The sequence below is a fragment of the Mesoplodon mirus genome (genome assembly GCF_964341445.2).
Source record: "Mesoplodon mirus genome assembly, chromosome: 10".
NCBI lineage: Eukaryota > Metazoa > Chordata > Mammalia > Artiodactyla > Ziphiidae > Mesoplodon > Mesoplodon mirus.
The window spans coordinates 94,418,437-94,441,366 of record NC_138986.1 but is presented as its reverse complement, the minus strand read 5'-3'; the positions used below and the strand labels follow the sequence as shown (position 1 = coordinate 94,441,366).

Sequence of the window (22,930 nt, the reverse complement as noted above, 5' to 3'; positions counted from 1 at the left end):
TTATTTAATTCCCAGAGATTCTGACATTGTGTCTTACTCATAAATGTTTGGTGTTATTCCTCAGGTGGAATGTTTCTGGCCACAGGGAGCACAGATCATATTATTAGGGTTTATTTTTTTGGATCAGGTCAGCCCGAGAAAATATCAGAATTGGAGTTTCATACTGTAAGTATTGCTGAAAAGAGTTAAATGAGTACAATTTAAATGAGTCTAACGGTTTATATTCAGGATCCTCTTTTTTGTTCATCTGTTTATATATAGGACAAAGTTGACAGTATCCAGTTTTCCAACACTAGTAACAGGTAAAATAATTATTTTTGTTTGTCAAATTTAATTCCAGTTTTTAAATTATGAAATAAAGACAATTCTTATGGTCAGGTTTTAGTTAGATTTGTATATTAGCCACCTCAAATAAAGATCTTGACTAGTTATAATGAAAAGTCAATATAGCCTTCACATGCCTGTGAACATGTCTTTATGTTTTATCTGTAATAATGTTAGTTTATTTGGCCACTGTTTTTTTAATAATAGGGACTTTTATCCACCCCACATATTTTCTATACATATCAAAGTGTAAAGAAACTTAGTAGAGATTGGAAATGTATCATAATGTAATATTTGAGGTAGAACTGTTTTCTGGATGATAAGCTTAGATGACATTGTATAAGTTTTCTCATGTTCTTGTTTTAAATTAAAAAAGATTTCTACGCCTGATTAGAATGAGTCAGATTCTTTAATGTTGAAAGGAAAATCTGTGTTTTTCCATTGGAAAATATCAATTCTCTTTCTAAGGTAATAAATAGTGTCCTTGAATCACTTTTAAATGTTATTTGTGAGACCTAGCCATGCACATTAGAACGTGTATATGTATTTAAAATTTTTAAAGCCCATGAAGTTTCAGAAATTCTTAGATTCGCAGAGAATATCAGATAGAGTAATTTCTATTATATTAGAATGCTGTGTAAGTAAAGATGAATGCTGTCTTTTTTAGCATTTTTAAAAACATAACTCTATTGGAAAGTGCATTTTGGTAGAGCACATATGATTTTTTTATTTGGGGGGTGGGCTCCTTTGCAGGTTTGTAAGTGGCAGTCGTGATGGGACAGCACGTATTTGGCAATTTAAACGAAGAGAATGGAAGAGTATTTTGCTGGATATGGCTACTCGTCCAGCAGGGTAAGAGATCAAATTTGAAATATTACGTAGATATAGCTAGAACATTTAAAGTTGTAAAGCTATATTACAGGTTGGTGTGACTCTCAGCCTATAGATGTATGTATCATAAACCATGTTAAAATGATTACTTTTCTGTAACAACTAGAGGTGGTTTTGGAGATGAAGATGTTGATTTTTATAAAATGAATTTTTGCCCTGTTTGAGAAGACCTGCTGCATTAATGATTCCTTTCAGTTCAGTTTTGTTAAGAGGAGGATGATAGTACTGTAAGAAGAGCTGCGAGTTTTACTAGTTTTTTCAGAAGGCAGAACATATTATAATGTTCTGTCTGATACAGGGATGATGTGGTATATCCACTGGTTGTCTCCAGCCAAGAGAAATTACACTACACGTTGTAACTGTTACTTTGGTTTTAATATTTTATCATTTTTCTCTGTATTTGTGTGTAGTAGTCTCGGATGGGAGAGCAAAGTAGTTAGCAGGGCATGACAGCAACAGTAAAAGATGGCAAGTGAGCAGCATGGCACAGAGTTCCTGGATCCAGAAAGAGTTAAAGCCAGTAATATTTCCTCAAGGTCCTCTATTGCTAAGGACTTAGGAGCGCTGGCATCACTGACTCCGTGCAGTGATTTGTGCCATCGTTCTTTGTTGGTTCAAATATTCTTAATTACCGTGTTAAACAACAGTTAGTTATCCTTGTTAATAAATATAACCTATAAGAAAATACGTTTAGGTTTTTGTCATATTGGTATTGTAATAAATAATATCAGTGTAAACAAATACTGCCTCCATCACTTTCAGCCAAAACCTTCAAGGGATAGAAGATAAAATCACAAAAATGAAAGTAACTATGGTAGCATGGGATCGGCATGACAATACAGTTATAACTGCAGTTAATAACATGACTCTGAAAGTTTGGAATTCTTACACCGGTCAACTAATTCATGTCCTGATGGTGAGGAAAAAAGACTAATTTTTATTTGGTATAAACTGAAGCTGATGGTAGAATAGAATATTTTCATTAAGAAATAAAGTCTTTTATATTATCTGAGATCTCTTCCTTGTTGGCTGGGTAACAGGTCTTTGTGGGAGAATGGAAATAATTTTAAAATGCACTTAAACAGGTTTGCCTTAGAAATATACAACTTGCTATTTTTTTAGTATGTAGGGCTGGATCAGTAAATAATATTCTCAGGTTTCACCAAATGATAGCAAATCCCTGGACAGTGATACTAGCTCAGCTTTGTTATTATACATCGATAAATTTGAAGATTTTTACCACTTTAATAATTCTTAAAACTCATATTTTAGAAATGTTGTCCTGTTGGTGTTTGAGTTTTGTTTTTATCTTTTAATATTTGTAATGCTTTGCCACTTAAAAAATATTTCAGGGTCATGAAGATGAGGTATTTGTTCTTGAGCCACACCCATTTGATCCAAGAGTTCTCTTTTCTGCTGGTCATGATGGAAACGTGATAGTGTGGGATCTGGCAAGAGGCGTCAAAATTCGATCTTATTTCAATATGGTAATTATCAGTCTCTTCATTTTATGGCTGTTAAAGACCTGGGGAGTTCTTGACACAGGTCCCCTGCATATCACAAAGGAAATCCATTTAAGAAACGGTTCAGACATTGTTTCCACTTTAAGTTTTAAAAAAGAGTTACTATTTATTCCATACTTCTATTGAGATACTAAATTTAAAAGAAAATTGATGTGTGTATTACAATACCTGTATATTGTGATAACTAGTTTAGTTTTTAAAATACTTTTAGTAGTGAAACTTTGATGAGAAACTCACAAGTATGAAAAGACAATATAGAGAAGAAAAATGTTTGGAAAACCATGTGAAGAAATTATAAATAAATATTTATATTGTGTTATTGTATTTCATCAGCAGTCCTCCAGTGCAACAGAATTTGATTCAAATATATCCATTTTAAAATTAAAGCCAAAGCAACAGATATTCTTGCCTTTTATCAAGTTATGGTATGTTAGGTATTTATTTGGGTTAAGCCCTTTTCCCTCCACATTTTGTTTCTTGTATAGATATTTAGCATATTTTGCTGAGTATTTGAATTGCAGTGGTTTAATATCACATACAATTCGTGCAGTGTTTCCACTCTTAACTACCGTATGAAGGCAAAAAGCGCTCCGCTCCTCAAGTGCTGCTGTTGTGTAGCTAGGCATACTTTTTTTGTCTACTTCCTATATATCAGGGCTGCCTTTCAACAAAGAAAACAAAAAGGAAGGCATGTGTTTCTACTATTTCAGCATTTTTAAATTAAATCAATTATAAAAACCTCTAGTAATAAATCATAAAGCAATACAATTAATAGTGTGTGGCCAGAATTATTTTGCAAAAAAAACTATTTGACAAAAAACAGTCATTTGTAAAATATAATGGCTTGTGAAAAATTTCATAAAAGTGACACTACTTGATTGATAATCATAATAAAGTGACTTCTATGTAGTAAGCAAGCAGAATATAAAAGGAATTTTTATTAGTGAGGAAATTAACTTTAGCTGTTGTCGTGGATATGCCTTAGTATACATAAGGTAAGATACAATTGGTCAAATTCTTATTTTTCTAAAAAGACAGTGTTAATTATTTGGGGTACAGGTGTTACTGATAGATGGATTTCCTTAGTGATTATGTGTATAGAGAAGAATTTTTAAAAAGCAAATATTTAAATACGCTCGTAAAGAATTTTTTCTTTTCTCCTCCTCTGTCCTTGCATTTCTGATTTGCTTCTTTTTGGAACATCTCTGCTGAATAAGAAAATAAGTCATATCTCAGTTTGGCTTTATAGCTTCAAAAGAACACAGATTGCGGGCTATACATGTTAGTTTCATATTTTCAAAGGTCATTGATGTATTAGTAGAGTGTTTGGAGGGAAAGTGTTCTCTCATACTTGAATATTGCTTTCACCTTTAAGTTATAAAGGTGAATTTTTCCTCATCAGGTAAGTTGATCACACTAATATTCCACATATCAGTAGATATAAAAATTGCAGCACCTTGAGATTGAAGTGACTTGCTCTTAGACCAATAAAAATTAGTGATATAACCAGGAGTAGAAGTCAGCCATATTATGTTGTATGCTCTTTGAAATTAGGTAAGGGATTAGTTACATTACTGCCTTAAAAAGTATTATTTGCTTAATAAGAGTTTTAGATAAAGCTATTTTCCTGTTCTTTCTATGAATAAGAGAGAGGAAAGCCTCTAAAGGGTGGAAGAAACCAATTTTTGTAATAGTAGAACTGGATGGTATCTATTGAATCTTCAAACTGTGAGAAAAACAAAACATAGACTAAAAAGGATTAAAAATATATCTTGCATTTAAAAAGCTGGAACATAAGCTACCCCTCATCACATTAAAATATAGATACTCACTTTAATTTTTTGCATGCTTTTTAATAGCTTCCAAAATCCTTCTACTTCGAAAATACTCAATACCTCATTTGGGTCTCATGAAAACCTTGTAATATAATTAGGGTAGATTTTATTGTTACTGGTTTTATGAATGGAGAAACTGTACAGAGATGAAATGATTTGCCCAGGTTTACGTAAATCACAAAGCTATCATACAGGCGTTTGGGGTTTAAACCCATGATTTTTGTCCCCTGCTAATGTGTTCTTAATGCTATCTCTAGTTGTGGTTGGTCATTACATAGCTAATTCCCCAGCTGTGTCCAGTTAGTGATATGTCCAGGGGGAAATTGTTTTCATAATGATAGTAACTTTGAGTAGATCTTTTGAGATCTTATTACGTAGCTTGATGATTTTTCTGTCTCTTAATTTACAAGTTGCCGAAGTGCCCTACTTTTTGCTCTTCACTCCTTTGTTCATTTCATTTTTTTTTTTAATCTATAGGCAGATAGAAGATAAAGCATCCAGCATTGCTATTAAGAAAATAAAAACCATTTGAGGGAGAAGTAGAAGCTTGTGTTCATAGTCTGCTATCATGAATGTTGAGTTTTGGCTATAGTTATAACTATTTGGCTGTGTGTAGCTAATCAGTAAGTTTTTGAGTTACTAAAATAACAGAAGTTGATCAAGTACAAATTAAATCCATGATATTAAATTGTACTAGTAATCATAAGTTCAATTTAATAAGTACCTTTCGATCACCATGTAGAGGGATTCGTTATAGTATCTTGGATGATTTAAAGATGAATAATTCTAGTGGAATATACCCCATTTCTAGACTAGAAATTGTAAAAGTTTACACAAAGTATTGAGATTAAGTAATATTTCATTTGAGTTTTTAGACTGAAGCTTATAAGTATTGAATAAATTCACTATTACACCTATGGCCAGAAAATAAGGAATGTAAACTGTACCTTTAAAAGAGCAAAAATTCTATATACAAATTCTTAAAAATACAGGTTTTTATCAAGTGTATTTTGAGAGTACTGCTTTAATATTAGTCTTTTTATGATAATTGAATTTTCTACTTGAAATTTATAATGCTTTGCGAAAAGTAATGAAACCATGTAACAAATAATTATTTTATGTTAATCAGCATTTTACTGCACTTTTCTTACCTATTACAGAAATTAAAAATCTTTAAAAAATTTTTAGAATAAAAAATATATCTTCAGTGGTTTCAAAGGTTGAATGTTTTAAAAGTCCATGTTTGATGTATGGTAATTGCATTTTAATAGATTTATTAATAAAGTTAATAAATTTTAAAATATTTTGAAACATTTTTTATTGTAGTATGGTGCGTGATATTCATCATTCAGATAAATTTTCTAATTCCTCTTTTCTTTTTCCTGTATCGAGTACAGTTTTTAAAATATTTTAGCACCACCTAAATCTATAAACAGATTAAAAGATTTAAGATTGAGAGTTGAGATAAAAATATTTAATTTCTTGTATGCTTACATAATCCCCTAATTCATTTCATTTCAAAATCTTATAAATTCTCAACTTGCTGGTAGTGTTGTCTAGAAAAACTGATGGGGTTATTTTCCTCATTTTTATTGCTAGCTTTCCTCTTAATAGAGGATCTGAATGATTAAAGCAGTTGGGGGTGGGTGCTCGGTTTGTTTTTGTTACTTGCAAGAAGTGTATGATGAGATGATATAACTCAGGGTATCAAATGGGATAGACAATACATGCTCCTTGCACTCCCCTGCTCCTCTGTTGTTTCACCTTTAACTAAAAATAAAATAACGTAAAATTTCAAAAGCATTTGTTGGAAAAGCATAATATGTAAGGTGGAAGGCTCGAGCCTTTCTTTCCTTTTCTTTTAATGAACCAGAGAAAGAAGCTAAACAGAATATTGTAGAGAACGTTGTGAACATAAGATAACTTTATTCTTTTAAAAAACCTAAATTCTAGGCCTTAAGCTTTACTTATTTACATTCGTCTACTAACTCTGTCAATTATTCATGTTTCAGCTGAATAGATCCTATATAGCTTGAGTATTCAGGGCAAAAGTTGAGTATTTTGGGATATTTTTTTGAAGACTGATAGTGTATATTAAGAATATTTCAAACTATTGACGTATAGTTGAGCAAGCCCATGTTCTGTCTTTGGATGTGACAGGAGGTATCTTGTTTTGATAAAGAGTTGTTCTAAATTCTAGTTAAAAGGCTGTAAACTCCTATTAAATGCTAAGAGGCAGATAAATTATTTCGCAGAATAACTTGAATATGTGTGCAAACTCTCTGAACTAAAGTTGAGGGTTTTTCTGTTATATTCCCCATTCCCCCAAAAGAGGTAGGCAAGTTTAGAAGTTTAATACAACCATAAATGTTCCTAAAATACAAAGTTGTTTTTTATAACCTTTTTTCCCCTTTAAATTATCACAGTACAGCTAAGTTTTAACTACAAGTTTAATGAAATGAGTATTAGCTTAATTTGAAAAGATATGAAAAGTGACTTTGAAATTTCTTAGTACTATGCCATTTTATTATTAGGTAGAAAATAAAGATGTTTGGAGTGGGATTTGTAGCTTTCCTCGTGTCTCTGGCACTTTGGCTTTATCTTTTCTGCTCTCTTTTCTCTATTTCTATTGTTCTAGCCGTGTCTGTCTGTCTGTCTCTTTCTCTCCATATCGTTCTGTTTCTGTAATGTTATTCAAAGCTCTAGTTTGTTGCCTTTTGTCTGGTTTTGATTTTAATTGAAGAGTACAGTGTCTCTGGCTAGAAAGCAATTCTACTGAATTTGATTTTTGCTTTGCTTTTGTTGTTTCATGGGTAAATTCCAAATAACAGTTTTCATTTATTTAATTAAAATTTCCTTATTTTTTATAATTGTTAACCTTTCTTTTACTTGAGATTTAAAAAAAATGTTCCAGTGTCCACTAATCCAGAACAATATATTTCTCCTTGCAACGTTCCAAACAAGCAGAGGCTGCCAATCCACCACTCAGAATTTTTGCACATGCATACTTCTGACATTAACATGTTCTCAGTGTGACCTCTAGTTTAGTTTTGGACAACTGTAGCTGCATGTATCTAGGAAAGGGAGAAAGAAGCTCAAAATAGGTATATCTTGTATCGTGTTCTCTTGTGAATCAAGATTTCAAGACCTTTCTTTCTCTTCCTCTCTCTTCCTCCATCTCTCTTTCTCTTTCCTTTTTTCTTTTTCTTTCTCTCCTTCCTTCCCTCTTTCGTTCCTTCCCTTTTATCTCATTACCTATCTATCATCATCTAACAAGATGTCATATACCTGCACTCTGTTTGTTAAAAGGATTTTTCTGATGCTTCCATTCTTTGTTTCAGCCTCTCTGCATAAGAAATTACCTTCAATCTTCTGATTATAAACTTCAGTTATTGTCATTTTCTTTCAGGTTTCTGGGGTTCTTTAGATTCTGTCTCTTTCTCATCTATATCTTGATATCAAAAACATATCTTAATATTTGTTGCCACGAATGTGAGCTTGTCATACTATATTATATTTGGTGAATTACTTTTTTTCATGTAGTAATTTTGACATGTTCCATGAGTTGCTATCACAAGGATATTTTGAGATTTGATAGTTATAAGGGAAAGTATGTAAAATTACAGAATGTAAACATGCAGGTGAAAACATATTGATTAGCAGATACTTGAGTGATTTTGTACATAAACACAGAATATGGGAAGAGTAAGATGTGGTCCTTTTTTTGTTTTTGTTTTTAATCCAGCTTGCAGTTAAGTTGGGGAGATAAAATATACCTGAAAAGATAAGTATGGCTAAATAGTTTGAAATGGTAGTGTGCCATATGAGAAAAGATAATTGGTATATCTAAAGATGTAAGGATAACTTCAGGGTGGATGGTCAGAGAAGGAAGAATTGGAATTATGCCTTGAAAGATAAATAACAATTGTGTCAGAAGATAATTTTATAAGTAAGAGGAATATTATATAAATAGCCAAATAAGAAATGTTAAGGCATGTTCATAGAGTAATTTGGAAAGTTTTTCTGGAATAGACTTTGAAAAATGGGTGATAAAATGAAAAACAAATTGAAGTGGCTTGTTGGTGCCCTCAAATTACTTGTAAACATAAATAATAGCTAACCTAGTGGGGGTTTTGGTGAATTACTTTATATTCTAGAAACTTAAGAGAAAAATATTTTGGTTGCCAGTGGTAGTGTTTCAGGTATGAAATTGGATAGGTGGGGGAGATCTGCTTTCATCAGTGAAATCATGATGAAACATTGTAGCGACAGGTAGTAAATTTGTGAAAGAAAAACATACAAAGGACTTGGTGTTCTGTGATGACAGAAGGATTAGAGCTAGAGAGTGACAGAAAATTTAATAAATGTGTTAAGAGTATTGAGCCTAGGTGATCTTGACAACAGTGATACTCTTAATGGAAATATGAGAGATGTGAAAGAAAACGGATTTTTAAAATATGTTTATTGTGACATAGTGTTGGACTTTTTGTGGAAATGGACAGCCAGCACTTGGAGATAGACTACTTGGAGAGGCTAGTTGTAGAGAGAAAGAAATGTAGTCTTCCGTGTAGAAAGATGTCTACCTCCTCATGGAGATAGAGAGGACAGTGTAGAGGGCTTAAAACTAAACATTTAGAAATATAGTTGACCTTTGAACAACATTGGCTTGAGTTGTGCAGGTCTACTTACATGCGGATTTTTTCAGTAGTAAATACTATAGTACTACCCAGTCTGCGGTTGGTTGAATCCATGGGATGCAGACCCTGGATACAGAGGAACTGCGTATATATGGAGGGCTGGCTACAGTTATATGTGGATTTTTGACTGTGCAAAGGATTGGCGCCCCTAACCTCCTTCATTGTTTAAGGGTCAACCTTAGTCATGTTTAGCAGAATGGAGAAGAGATTACAATCTCCAGAAAGTGTGTTGGGAAGACACCATGCTATGTCAGAGAGGCCAAAGGAGGAGAATCAGTTTCAAGGAGGACTTGATTAATAGTATTACTTCCCTCAGAGAAATCAGAATATGGGTAAACAAAATGGTGTTAAATTTGAAGATGAGTTATTTATTTTAGTAATACATTTTTCTTTTTTTTTTTTTTTTTTTTTTCCGTACGCGGGCCTCTCACTGTTGTGGCCTCTCCCGTTGCAGAGCACAGGCTCCGGATGCGCAGGCTCAGCGGCCATGGCTCACGGGCCCAGCCGCTCCGCGGCATATGGGATCCTCCCAGACCGGGGCACGAACCCGTATCCCCTGCATCGGCAGGCGGACTCTCAACCACTGCGCCACCAGGGAGGCCCCATTTTTCTTTTGATGAACGTTAGAGTTGATTCTTCAGAATCACTTTTATATATTTGCTGGTTTTATTAAGTCAGTTACAACAGTTTCCTTTTTTATATAAACTTATTTATCTTGGCACCATTTATTTTAAATAGCTATCTTTAATTCATATGTAATAATGTTACCATTAATTAAAGAATTTTCAATGAACATTTATTTAGGAATAATCTTTTAAAGTAACTTGATGACACCTGGACTGTTGGAGTGTGGATAGCTTCCCTTAAGATATATTCTTGGTTTACACTGTTACTATAGTAGTAATTAGAAGGTGACCTAAGCATACTTTAATCATAGGTATGACAGTGTCTATCTCCAGTTTCTAGTGTACATTCTTAATTAAGTTTATTTTTCCCCAGGTTGATAAGCTTTAAAGGTTCTTTATACATAAGGAAGACTTTCTAAGGGTAATTCTTAGCATAAATTTAGTTTCTCAGCTCTTTATTCTTGGGATATGAATTTATCCCATAAAATTATTAGGATAGGGCTTCCCTGGTGGCGCAGTGGTTGGGAGTCCGCCTGCCGATGCAGGGGACACGGGTTCGTGCCCCGGTCCGGGAGGATCCCACATGCCGCGGAGCGGCTGTGCCCGTGAGCCATGGCCGCTGAGCTTGTGTGTCCGGAGCCTGTGCTCTGTGGCGAGAGAGGCCACAACAGTGAGAGGCCCGTGTACCGCAAAAAAAAAAAAAAAAAAATTATTAGGATATTTTGAAAGGTTCCTAATTTGAAATTGTGGAGTATTTTCTAGGTGAGATACTTACTCCCTTCTAATCAATGGTATATTTTAAAAAATGAATGAGACCCCAAAATTGACCGTGGTCATAGACGTGGAATAATTCCATAAAAGGATGATTCTGCCTAAGAAAACCAATATTTTTAAGCATCCTGATTTGTGTTGAGTTCCTTTAGGAGTACATACTTCTCATATTCATCTCTGTGTGTTCCTCACAATTGATGTAATCTAGACCTATAATTTTAGTCTGCATTCTGGTGCTTTTAGCATACCTCATTTTCAGATTGTCCAGTTCTTCCAAAAGAGGCTTCCTGAATATTAGGTGTTAGGATTTTAGAAGTGGGTAGGACTCTAGTGATCATTTAAATGACCTTTATCATTTCCCAGAGATATTAAGTGATTTACCCATTACTAGAGGAGAGGTCTCTTCAGTCTTAGGCATCACCCTTCTGTCTCCTTTAATTATTCATCTTTCTACTTCACAAGAATTATATTAGAAGTTGTGGATTGTATTCTGCCTTGAAAAGGGTACTAGTATTCTTCATTAAATATGACAATTCTATCATCACCAAAGCTCTTAATTCATAAGTTTTTGCATTGATTTAATTTTTTCCAAGTTCAGTGTAAACTTCTAAACTAACAAGATTGTGCTGCTCATTTCTTGGAAATATTTCTAGAATTCTTTAGTCAGTTTGAGAATTTTCCTACAAAGGAGTCATTATTTTAACTTGTCTGGTCTTTTCATCTCTTACTTTAAAAAACAAAACAAAATAACCTTATCATAGTCGCTGAATGTATTTTTCTATTTTCTTTTAACTCCTATTCTTGAAATTTTTACTTATTAGTGAACATTACCTCATGGATTTTCTCAGCTTTCTTTACTGTGGTTTAGCAAGTATGAGTTTTATTATGTGGTCTTTGTTTACATATGTCCCAAATAATGTTTAGCAAGCATACTTGATATTATTAGGGGAATAATTCATCTAAAATTCACTGATTTTGAAAATTTGTTATTATTCATTTCTTTCTGTTTTTAAACTTACTAGAGCATGCTATAAGTACAAGCATAAGTTATGTACAATGTTAAATTTTATGTTGACTTTCTGTTGAGCATTTAATTTTATGATAGGTTCATATACCTTTTTATCTAAATGTATTTTTTAATTGAAGTGTAGTTGATATATAATATATATAGGTTCATATAACTTTAATATGACTAGAAAGGATATTTTCTTTTAGTTTTTTAACGTAAATCTCATTGCTTTCTAGTTACACATGCATATTCAAATAGTGCCTTCATTATTAAATTTTTTCTTTAAGAATTCTTAGTCATAAATATTCTGACCCTTGTTTAAGAAGATGAAATCCTTTTCAGAGAGAAGTATTTAACTATCTTTAATGGTTGGCTTAGTTAATTATCGCATAAATCATAAAAATAGCTAGGGTATATTTAGCTATATAGGAAAGTAAAATATTTTCCTACTTTGTATCAACTGGAAAGGCTAGACAGCATTTTGTAGTTAGGACTGTTTATTATCTGAGGAGCTTTTTCCGAAGATAAATTTGGCATTTTACATAGTAAGGTTATGGGCACCTTTTCTAATTGGTTTGTAAGTAAAGCAGATCCATTGTCTTCCTTAATGAATAGTTAATCCAAATAATGTACTTTTGAAATACACTTTCATATTCTCCATATAAAAGTCACTCTGGAGTTATACAGATGGCTTATACCAAGAGAATTTGTACCATCCTGCCATATTCACAGTGGCATGTGTTATTGTATAGCAACACAGTGATCTTCAATAGGATTGCTATTTTTTCTTTGCTTTTTTAGAGCTTTAGAAGTTCTGCCTCTCCCAAGTATTCTCTCAGAGATCTTCTACTAACTGTAAATGTGGCAACATTGGTAGGTAGCATGGGTATAGGGTTGATAATCCTCACCACCACTCCCCCCCGCCACCTCCCCAAAAGAAGAATGTGCAACATTGTCTAAACATTATATAAAGGATACCATGCTTATGAACATCCATCAGACATACTTTGGCATTGCTGAGTCAGACTCTCAGATCTCTTCCTCTGTTCTACCGTATACTTAGAATTGTAAACTTAGAATAGTATTACAGTTCTGGGAGCATTTATTATATTAGATTTATAAAGTAGTTGGGGTTTTTTTTTTTTTCTCTGTCTTTTGTGAAATTTTGAGTGAATTGAGGTAAATAAAACATCTAACAACACATGGCCAAGACACTTTTAATTCTTTGGTCTTGAGTTTTTTATGTAAAATTCTATATAGAGCTAAACTTTGTTCGTGTGATTAGGTATTATAACAGTTCATGTAACTTGTTATTTCCCTAGACAACACTGAAAAATAGAGATGTGAATCCTGACATTTCTGCTTATATTCTTTCATTTTTGGAAAATACAAAGCTATATAGCTACTTAATGCCCTTAGGTTAATCTGGAGAAGTAGTTCTGTTCTTTCTTATTTTTGAATAGTTTTAAAGTAGACTTGGAATCAGTTCCTTTTCTCTGTTATCTTATCCTCCAACTTTCTTCACAACCAAGAAATTATCCTGTTTCACTTACTCAGTTTCTTGCTTTTATGTTATGTCTTTTAGTGTATTAGACGTTAGAGTACTTCACCAGTTTTCTTTCATGTGATTAAATTTTAAGGAAAGTTATTCTTATTTCTTTTCCATTATTATCACCGTTCAAAACAGCATTAATAAACACCTGTGTGCTCATTCCTTCTTTTCAACAAGCCAAAGGAAAAATTAGTTTTCTTTTTGAGGTAATCCCACTTGTGGTACTATATAAACTTCTTAGGCAGAGCCCTTTCTTTTAGAACAACATTTTCTCTTTTGACCAAAATGCAAACCTTCCTTGAGAAATCAACTATTCTTCAAAATTTTAATTTCACTTCTGTACTTGGTGAACTGTACATTCATCCCTGTGCCATATTTTTAACACTAAAGAAAGAAAATTACCACTTCTCTCTTTTCCAAGCATTTACTGGGATATTGGGATATTACTAATAAAACCAATTTGTTCTAGATCAGTGGATACCGGAACAGAGAGGAGGTATTTCTTACCTGATAATGTGTGTGTGTTCCGATTCTGCTAATCCAGAAATCCAGTCACATTTGTTGAAAATCATCCTTAGTTGTTATTTGTTAGGGAGTCAACTCCCTATTTTAGTTGTTTTCTGAAATTCAGTCCCTAGTTGTGCTTTAGATAGGGTAGAATTTTTACCTCTTTCAGAACACTGCTAAAGAAGTTTTCAACTGGAACATAGTCTGAAGAAGCACTGAGAGCAAAAAAATTCAGAGTGGTGATTGGCCACCTCTGTTTGATTGACAGGTTGCAGGGAGAAACCCATTCGTTCTGGATTAATGGAACTGGAAAACAGAAAGCAATTATCAGGTAAAAAAAACCTTTTCTTTAACCTTTGAAATTCATCATTTAAAAAATGAGTCAGACCATCAAGGGAATTTATTACCAAAAAGAAAAAGTTAGTGTCTTGTGAGCAGTGATCTCTGGCTATTACTTCAAGAGTTACCAAAAAATTGCTACAGTTACTCCACATTGTCAGCCTTTGCTGAAAGGGCTTGATTAAATGCAGATGAGATGGACTGTAAGGTGCAATTCCATTTTAAATCCGGGTTACAGACATGAAGCAGAACTATGGGTGGGGGAGAATGGTGGTGTTTTATTTCCTGACTTGTGTCTGGTCTATGGATAAAGATAATACGTTGTTTTTCAAGGCTTTTAATCTGGCACTTTCATGAATATTCACAAATTTTGTTACTATACTGTGTTTGTTATATCTTCACTTCATTAGGATATATACTTACATATCTTTTATCATAGAATTTTAGTAACAATAGTGACCAACCAGTTCTTTATATTTTAATGGCAGTTTTCTGATTGTTGGTTAAATACGTTTCAGATTGAAGGCCAAGGACATGGTGCAGTATTTGACTGCAAATGCTCTCCTGATGGGCAGCATTTTGCATGCACAGACTCTCATGGACATCTTTTAATTTTTGGCTTTGGCTCCAGTAGCAAATATGACAAGGTAGAGTACGATGACTGTATATCTACTCCTTATAGTTGTTTGTTTGGTTTTAAATCCATAGATGTTTAGGGGTTGTATTTTGGGGAGGGAGGTGATAATAATCTTTATATTTCAGAAGAAATAACCTTTTACTTAGCCTGCTAGAAAGGTCTAGATTGCAATTCTTAGGTTGGGGTATATAAGATGGGTGTTGGAGATGTCCATAGAGGGATTCGTTGAAATTCTGTAAAATGTTTTACTTATATGGAGAATATGCATTTGTCTGAGGTACAATTCTGTGGCTTTTATGTGGTTCTCAAAAAAATGCATGGCCTACTGTGATGGTAGTTAATATTTTTAAATATTCAAGACCCTATGTGAGATTAGTGACTAAAAGATTTAAATTGTTTATCTGTGGTAGAGTTGTTTAAAAGGTTATCATAGTAAAAACTGAAGCGTTCAGGTTTAAGAAATTCCAAATTAAATAATAAAATTTAAAGTTACAGATGTGTCAGGTATGAGTTCATGTTAATTTTTTTTTTTTTTTTTTTTTTTTGCTGTACGCGGGCCTCTCACTGTTGTGGCCTCTCCCGTTGCGGAGCACAGGCTCCGGACGCACAGGCTCAGCGGCCATGGCTCACGGGCCCAGCCGCTCCGCGGCATATGGGATCCTCCCAGACCGGGGCACGAACCCGTATCCCCTGCATCGGCAGGCGGACTCTCAACCACTGCGCCACCAGGGAGGCCCCATGTTAATTTTTATATTCAGAAATTTTAGAGAAAATGCTTATTCTCTTAGAAAATCTGTCGTTAATTTTTATATTATTATTATATAAACCATGCTTACTGTATACTTACAGATTTTCTTAAATTGTATGAGTGGTTTCATTAAAGAGTTTAATTCAGAGAATAAATTGATTTCTCGTTACAAAGTGCTAAAACAAATAATAACCATGTTTAGTAATTTTAAAGATAAGATAAAGCATGATAGCCCTGGGATAGTAAAAGTACTGCTGAAAGATTTATGCCTAGATTTAATTTTACCATTTAATTTGAAATTATGTAACTTATTTTTAATGTTTTTTAAATTTTTTTTATGAATACAGTCTCTATTCCAGGGAAACTTTAAAGCAGCTACTTTTTTTTCTTAATATCTTTATTGGAGTATAATTGCTTTACAATGGTGTGTTAGTTTCTGCTTTATAACAAAGTGAATCAGTTATACATATACATATATCCCCATATCTCTTCCCTCTTGCATCTCCCTCCCTCCCACCCTCCCTATCTCACCCCTCTAGGTGGTCACAAAGCACCGAGCTGATCTCCCTGTGCTATGTGGCTGCTTCCCACTAGCTATCTACCTTACGTTTGGTAGTGTATATATGTCCATGCCACTCTCTCACTTTGTCCCAGCTTACCCTTCCCCCTCCCCATATCCTCAAGTCAAAGCAGCTACTTTTCTAATCGTAAAATTTAATGTAGAACATACAAAGATTTATTTACAGGTAATTCAAGAAAATAATATTCTTTTATATTGTTGTTTAATACATGATTTATATTAAAATGTTTACCTTCCATTAGAAATCTATAATGATAAATTTTTCTTTGTCCATTCTTTTATGGGCCTTTCTTTTTATAGATAGCAGATCAAATGTTCTTTCACAGTGATTATCGGCCCCTTATCCGTGATGCCAACAATTTTGTATTAGATGAACAGACTCAGCAAGCACCTCATCTAATGCCGCCGCCTTTTTTGGTCGATGTCGATGGTAACCCTCATCCATCAAGATATCAGAGATTAGTTCCTGGTCGTGAAAATTGCAGGGAGGAGCAACTCATCCCTCAGATGGGGGTAACTTCCTCAGGTATATGCTCATTTTAATTCCATGCTAAATTTTCCTTTTCCTATTGAAACGTATAAAATTGATAATTGGGTAGAACTTTGTTTTTAATTGTTTTGAACAGATGAGAAGTAAAATGATTTTTATACTTCTTTAAAGTTCTTTGAATAATGCTTAATTAAGTATTGCAAGACAGTTAAGAAGCATTGGAGGTTTAAAGCAATTTTCGTCTATATCTATTTATAACCTTCTGAGGACTAATAGGGTAAGTCTATATTTGGTATGAGATGAGTCAGTTCATTTATTTATGCATTCAGTAACATACATTGTGAATCTCCTCTGTCGGTGACACTTGCTAAGCTGTGGTATTCAGCAGTGAAGTAAACAAATGCAATTCTTGCTCTCGTGGAGTGAGTTAGATTAGTAAACAGTTATAAACAAATACATAGTTAAAAATTATGAATAATTATTAAAGCAAATAATAGTATGATGTGAGAGAGAGAATAAGACTAGATAGCCTAGGGGACTTCCCTGGTGGTCCAGTGGCTAAGACTCTGCGCTCCCAATGCAGGGGGCCTGGGTTCAATCCCTGGTCAGGGAACTAGATCCCACATGCCACAACTAAGAGTTCACATGTGGCAACTGAAAGCTCCTGCATGCAACAAACGAAGATCCCATCCCGCATGCTGCAACTAAGACCTGGCACAGCCAGATAAATAAATAAATATTAAAAATAAATCAATAAAAGACTAGATAGCCTGTTCACGTTAACAATTGTTTTAAGAAGTGATCAACTTTTAAAAGTTTAAGAAAAGTTAAGATAGGAATGAAAAGTGTTGCTGTTTTGGAGGGTGAAAGTTGAATTAGTTGAAGAATCAAATGGGAGTTGAAATGGAGACAAGGTCTACAGGCTTCTTCCCTGCTTTTGGCAAGAAGAACAGCACTAATTTATTAAGTGAAAATAACTGGAAGGACTGTAAAGAAAGTTAAACCAGTTTTGCAATTATGAATCTTTGTTATATTTTAGACTAGAAAAATGTTTATGAAACTAGGTTCTCGTCTAGCATAAATGGACAAAACTTCTAAGTAGATATGAAGGACATATATGGGATGTAATATATAATGAGTTAACTTTTAAATAATGAATTTAGAATCTGTAAGCAGCACAGAAAAATCAATCATCTCTTATTTTCTTAAAAGATTGGGCATGTGAAATTATAATAAAGACTCTAGAGTATGTGAAACTAAAATGTTTCAGTACGTGGACACAGCATGAACTCAATCTAAGAAAAGGCAGGATTTGAGAAATCTAGGCAGGCATTAGAGATTAGAGAATTCACAGTTGTTAGAGAAGTCTTGGTCATAGGACTGAAATTAAGATAAATGTCTTCATTCCCTTAGTGGGGAACTGGCAAGAATCAGGTCTTTCCCAGGCTTCAGTCAGGTACCTAGGCTGGGATTTCAGGCACATGGAAAAAAGAAAAGGACTCATTTATTAAAATATCAGTGCTACTTAATTATCGTGATTATTCTTCCCTTCATTTAACAGTTTTTAAAGGGCTTTCATAAATAACACTCACTTAATCCTTTTATCTGTGGTATCCCAATTCTAAAAATTGAGAAAATGAAAATTTAACAACATTATGTCTTGTTCAAGTTAAAGTACACGGAATCGTAGGGACTCAAATCCAGCTCTGACTCCCAGTCCATTGTTCTTTCTTCCATGCCAAGCTGCCCTTAGAGTAACAAGTGGACTTGATCTTGAAAATGAAATAGACACCAGTTATAGTATTGGGCTACAAGAGAACCCAGAGCAATAATTATGGCTTCAGAGTGAGTCACAGAATTTTTAAGTGTTCTAGTAGCTCACAGAATTCAGGGTAGATACCATTTCCTTCATTATTTTAGACTTGCCAGGTACAAAAATAGAACAAAAGAAAAATACTTTTTGAAAAAATCTTCAGCATCATTTCTAATTATGTTTCTATTTGCAAATCTAGATCTGTAGTAAAATTTATTTGGGGAAATAGAGTTAGGTAAACATACATGTTGGATATTGTAATAAGTTGCTTTGAGTGCAGTTTTGTTATATCTACGCTGAACAATACACTTTAAATGTTTTCTCAGTTGTAAACTTGAGCTATGTCAGATTCAAACATGAGATGTTTTCTCACCAGTATACCAGGAAAGAGGCATCCATAGGCATTTTAATTTTTACCTCTGTTCACTTTTACCACTTTCTAGCTTTGTGACCTTGGTCAAGTTATTTTATCTCATTGAATTTTAGTTTTCTCTTATAAAATGAAATAACCTTATGTGCTTAATACATGTAATTTCCTCTTTTCTTATACCTTCATACTACTACTACTTCATTTCAGAATATACTTTGTATCTTACTAACCCACTCTAAAAGTCTGATCTCATCAAGTCCTTGCTTACATTCCCACACACCCGATATTAATTGCTGTTTTCTCTCCTTGTGGCAATGCCTTTCATATATCTCATAACATACATTTTCTTATTTGTTCAGCAGGATTGAGCATCTTTATATGCCTAGCATTGTTCTAGATTTAGAATTAGAATATTAAGATGGATAAGAAAATTCATGCTTTTGAAGAACTAAGTAGTGGGCTTCCTTTCTATATTGGGCTGAGTACTAAGGTATGTACACAGTCAGTCCTCCGTATTCCTGGATTCAGCATCTGTAGAGTCAACCAACCCCGTATAGAAGATATTCAGGAAGAAAACTCCAGAAAGTTCCAAAAAGCTGAACTTGAATTTGCTACTTGCAGGGAACTATTTACATAGCATTTACATTGTATTAGGTGTTTCAGGGGTAGTCTGGAAAGATTTCACATAGGAAATATGGAGATGCCATTTCTCTTGGTGCTTGAAGGATGTTAGCATTTATCACATTTGTACTTGAAGTGGTCAAAAGCTCCAAAGCATAAAGGTGTATATCCTATTACGAGAGTAAGAGTCAGGTAGTCTCATATCACTGGTGTGGGTGAGAATTGATGTTGGAAAAGCAGGATGGGTTAAAATACATCAAGTTCCTCCCTACTTCAGAGCTTTTGTACCAGCTCTTACCTTCTGTCCAGAGTGTATTCTAGCTCTTCACATGGGTGACTATTTCTTCTTTTTCTTCAAGTCTCACTCAAATGCTTCCTTTTCAAAGTGGGCTTCTTTGACTTTTCTGACTCACCATAGGTAGTTCCCATTTCTCTCCTTCCCCATTTTCTCTATCTCATCACCTTCTTTATGTTGACAACATTTTTTCCCAATCTTCATTTGTGTATGGGTTTATCATTCAATTTCCCCATTAGAATGTTAGCTCCCTGATGGTCAGGGACCGTGATGTATCTTGTTCACCACTGGATCCTCAGTTTCTTGGCATAGTTCCTAATACATAATGGGCACTCAAGAATTTGTTGAATGAAGCAGTAAAGCTTTTTGAGAAAGTGGGTAATCAGATTGGCCTTTTTTAAAAGAAGATCTAAGATGAAATCCTTCTTTTGCCACTTACTAGATACATGACTTTGAATAGTTATTTTGATTTTCTTATCTATAAAGTAGAATTAATAATACCTATGGGATTGTGGTATTGTAATGATCATATGAGTACCTGAATCATGGTAAACACTAAGTAAAAGTTATGTCATCCTCATCATCCTTATTTTTAATGAAGATTGAAGGGGGCATGTTTCCTTTTTTTTTTTCTCTCTCTCTCCTATCATTCACAGTTGCTCATTTTAGGTCTTTTACTCAAGCAAAATTTATGTTTAATTCTGGACTCAAAGTGAGGTTGATAAGTAATATGGTTTGAAATATCCTTAGCATTTTTGTGGTTCACATAGGACTGAACCAAGTTTTAAGTCAGCAAGCAAACCAGGAGATCAGCCCACTGGACAGTATGATTCAAAGACTACAACAGGAGCAAGACCTGAGACGTTCTGGTGAAGCAGGTATCAGTAATACCAGCCGTTTAAGTAGAGGTAAGCAGTGATTCTTAAGTGAAATATTTAAAAAATTGAAGCAGTCTAAACCTACAGCAGTAGAGAAGCGATTAAACAAATATGGTAAATCCATTACGTGAAATATTAGGCTGCCAAAATGATCATGTTTTTGAAGAATATTTAATGACCTAAAAAATATTCTTAATATAAGGTTTCAAACTATGGACAATGAGTTTTTTAATGTATATATTCTTCCAAATTTCCTATAATAAATATGAATAATTTAGAAAAATGTTAAAAATAAATTTATTCAATAATTTATGGAATACATTCAAAGCCACATTCTCGAACATCTCACCATCCTTATTGTTGTATATTATTAAACTTTAGAGAAAATTTAAAGCAAATTTATGAACCATAAATGTCCTTGGGTTTGTGTCTGTTTTTGCTTCTTATATAGTTTTCCCAAAAAATACACAGTGGGCAATTTGTTTTTAAGTAATATTAGGTTTTACATCTTTGGAGCTTAACAGTCCATAGTCATGATTCATTAACTTATCTAGTCAACTGAATAACCATGTTCTGTTTTCATTAAGCTTTTGCTTGTGGTTTAGCTCCTAATTTGGTGATGTGATTATTTGCCACAGCACTATGAAGTTTCACGTGGAAGATAGTATGGATTTTTTCCCCCTGGTGTGTGTGTGTGTGTGTGTGTGTGTGTGTGTGTGTGTGTGTGTGTGTGTGTGTTTCCTGTTAGAAGCTAATGGAGAAGTGTCTCTAAATAGAACTTACTGTATTAATTTTTTAACTTAGGCTCTACAAGTTCTACCTCAGAGGTTCATTCACCACCTAATGTAGGACTAAGGCGTAGTGGTCAAATCGAAGGTGTACGGCAAATGCATAGTAATGCACCAAGAAGTGAAATAGCCACAGAGCGGGATCTTGTAGCTTGGAGTCGAAGGGTGGTAGTACCTGAGTTATCAGCTGGTGTAGCCAGGTAAGGAAGGGGAATTATGAATCGTTATGTACCATAGTTGTTTGTATTCATTTTGAATTACAGTCTTCAGAGCACCTTTTTAGCTCTAATTTGTTTTAATTTTTTTTTTTTGACAGTACATAGTGTTTTATTCAATTGGGTCTTGATACCTAAGTGTGACTCTTTTTTTTTTGGAGTATAATTGCTTTACAGTGGTGTGTTAATTTGTTTTAAATTTATCTGCAGAGCTAATGTTTTAAACTATTCATGACTCTGGAGAAAAGTTAAATTTCAGTATATGTCCCTTTCTAGGATGATTCATATAAATGATATGGGGGGAGTGTTAAGGTGAATGGGGGGGGAATTATAAACTTGGCTTGAACAAATATGAGATTTTACTGAGTAGCGCATATTTAAATCTTAGTTTGTCTTGTTTAACTGTATCTTAAAACACATTCATAGTTTGTTGTAATTTAGTTTTTTGTGGATTTTACTAATCATTCACACCACATCATTCAGAGGCATAGTGAAAATACATTATATTATTTATTGGTAATAGATTATATAAATATTTTTAAATCTTTTTTATACTTAAAAGTATACATATGTAAATTAAAAAGTATTGATTTTATGTAATCCTATTCTCAAGGTCATTGCTGTGAGGGACGTTTATATCCAATTCCTTTTGATTCTTTATTAATGAAATACTCATGAATGAGGTCCATATGAGCCCCAACTAATACTGACTATATATTATAATACTGTACTATAACAAAAAACATAGGAAGGTCAAATTTGATTTTAGGATTTCCTAGTTCTTAAAAGATAAGAGTAATTATATAATTAAAAATATTTGTAATCTGAATGTTTATATATATTATGCTTTTTTGATTGGACCACACCCAAATTTGTGTTAGGTTTTAGGATTATACACCTAAAGCTTGAATTTGAACCATAACTTTATCTGATGACAAATATACCCAGATGTTCTTTAGCTGTGTTCCTGTCTACTTTTTAATTCTATTGTTAAGGTTTGAAGAAGGTGCAATAAATAATACCCATCATTTTAAAAATAGTTCTGAAGGAGTAAAAAATAACACAAAAGAGTAAGACAGGAAATGAGCATATTTTATTATTCATACGGCTGTGAAGAACATGACTTTTATCTGCATGAATGAGTGCTTCCTAATACTGAACCCCAGCAAAAGGTACCACTGGGCCATGGTATTTCCCCCATGTGAGGCAGCTGGTTTGCTTCTTGAAAGTGCAGAGAAGAATGTATACATGGCAAACAGGGCATAGAACTGGGCCATGCTAAGCTGGATTTTCCTTCTAGAGCATCCTAATTAATTAGTTCACTCCTCCTCCCCTAGAGAAGAATGAGTAAGGAGGTGAAAAGAGTCCAGGAGTGGGTTGCTCGTTGGTGGTGGAGGTCCCTGCCCACGGAACAGTGGGGG

At 33.7% G+C, this 22,930-nt stretch overlaps 1 protein-coding gene across 3 annotated transcripts in view; it reads left to right on the top strand.

The window, feature by feature from the left end:
• The window catches only part of PHIP (PHIP subunit of CUL4-Ring ligase complex), a 125,989-nt gene that overhangs the window by 52,072 nt on the left and 50,987 nt on the right, over positions 1 to 22,930 (top strand). For all 3 annotated transcript variants that reach the window (XM_082634176.1, XM_082634174.1, XM_082634175.1), the window contains exons 11-19: positions 65 to 165; positions 262 to 302; positions 1,078 to 1,176; positions 1,978 to 2,131; positions 2,568 to 2,702; positions 14,593 to 14,721; positions 16,340 to 16,565; positions 20,399 to 20,536; positions 21,311 to 21,494. In XM_082634176.1, the coding sequence (XP_082490302.1) occupies positions 65 to 165; positions 262 to 302; positions 1,078 to 1,176; positions 1,978 to 2,131; positions 2,568 to 2,702; positions 14,593 to 14,721; positions 16,340 to 16,565; positions 20,399 to 20,536; positions 21,311 to 21,494 (1,207 nt within the window). The remainder of the gene's footprint in view (positions 1 to 64; positions 166 to 261; positions 303 to 1,077; positions 1,177 to 1,977; positions 2,132 to 2,567; positions 2,703 to 14,592; positions 14,722 to 16,339; positions 16,566 to 20,398; positions 20,537 to 21,310; positions 21,495 to 22,930) is intronic.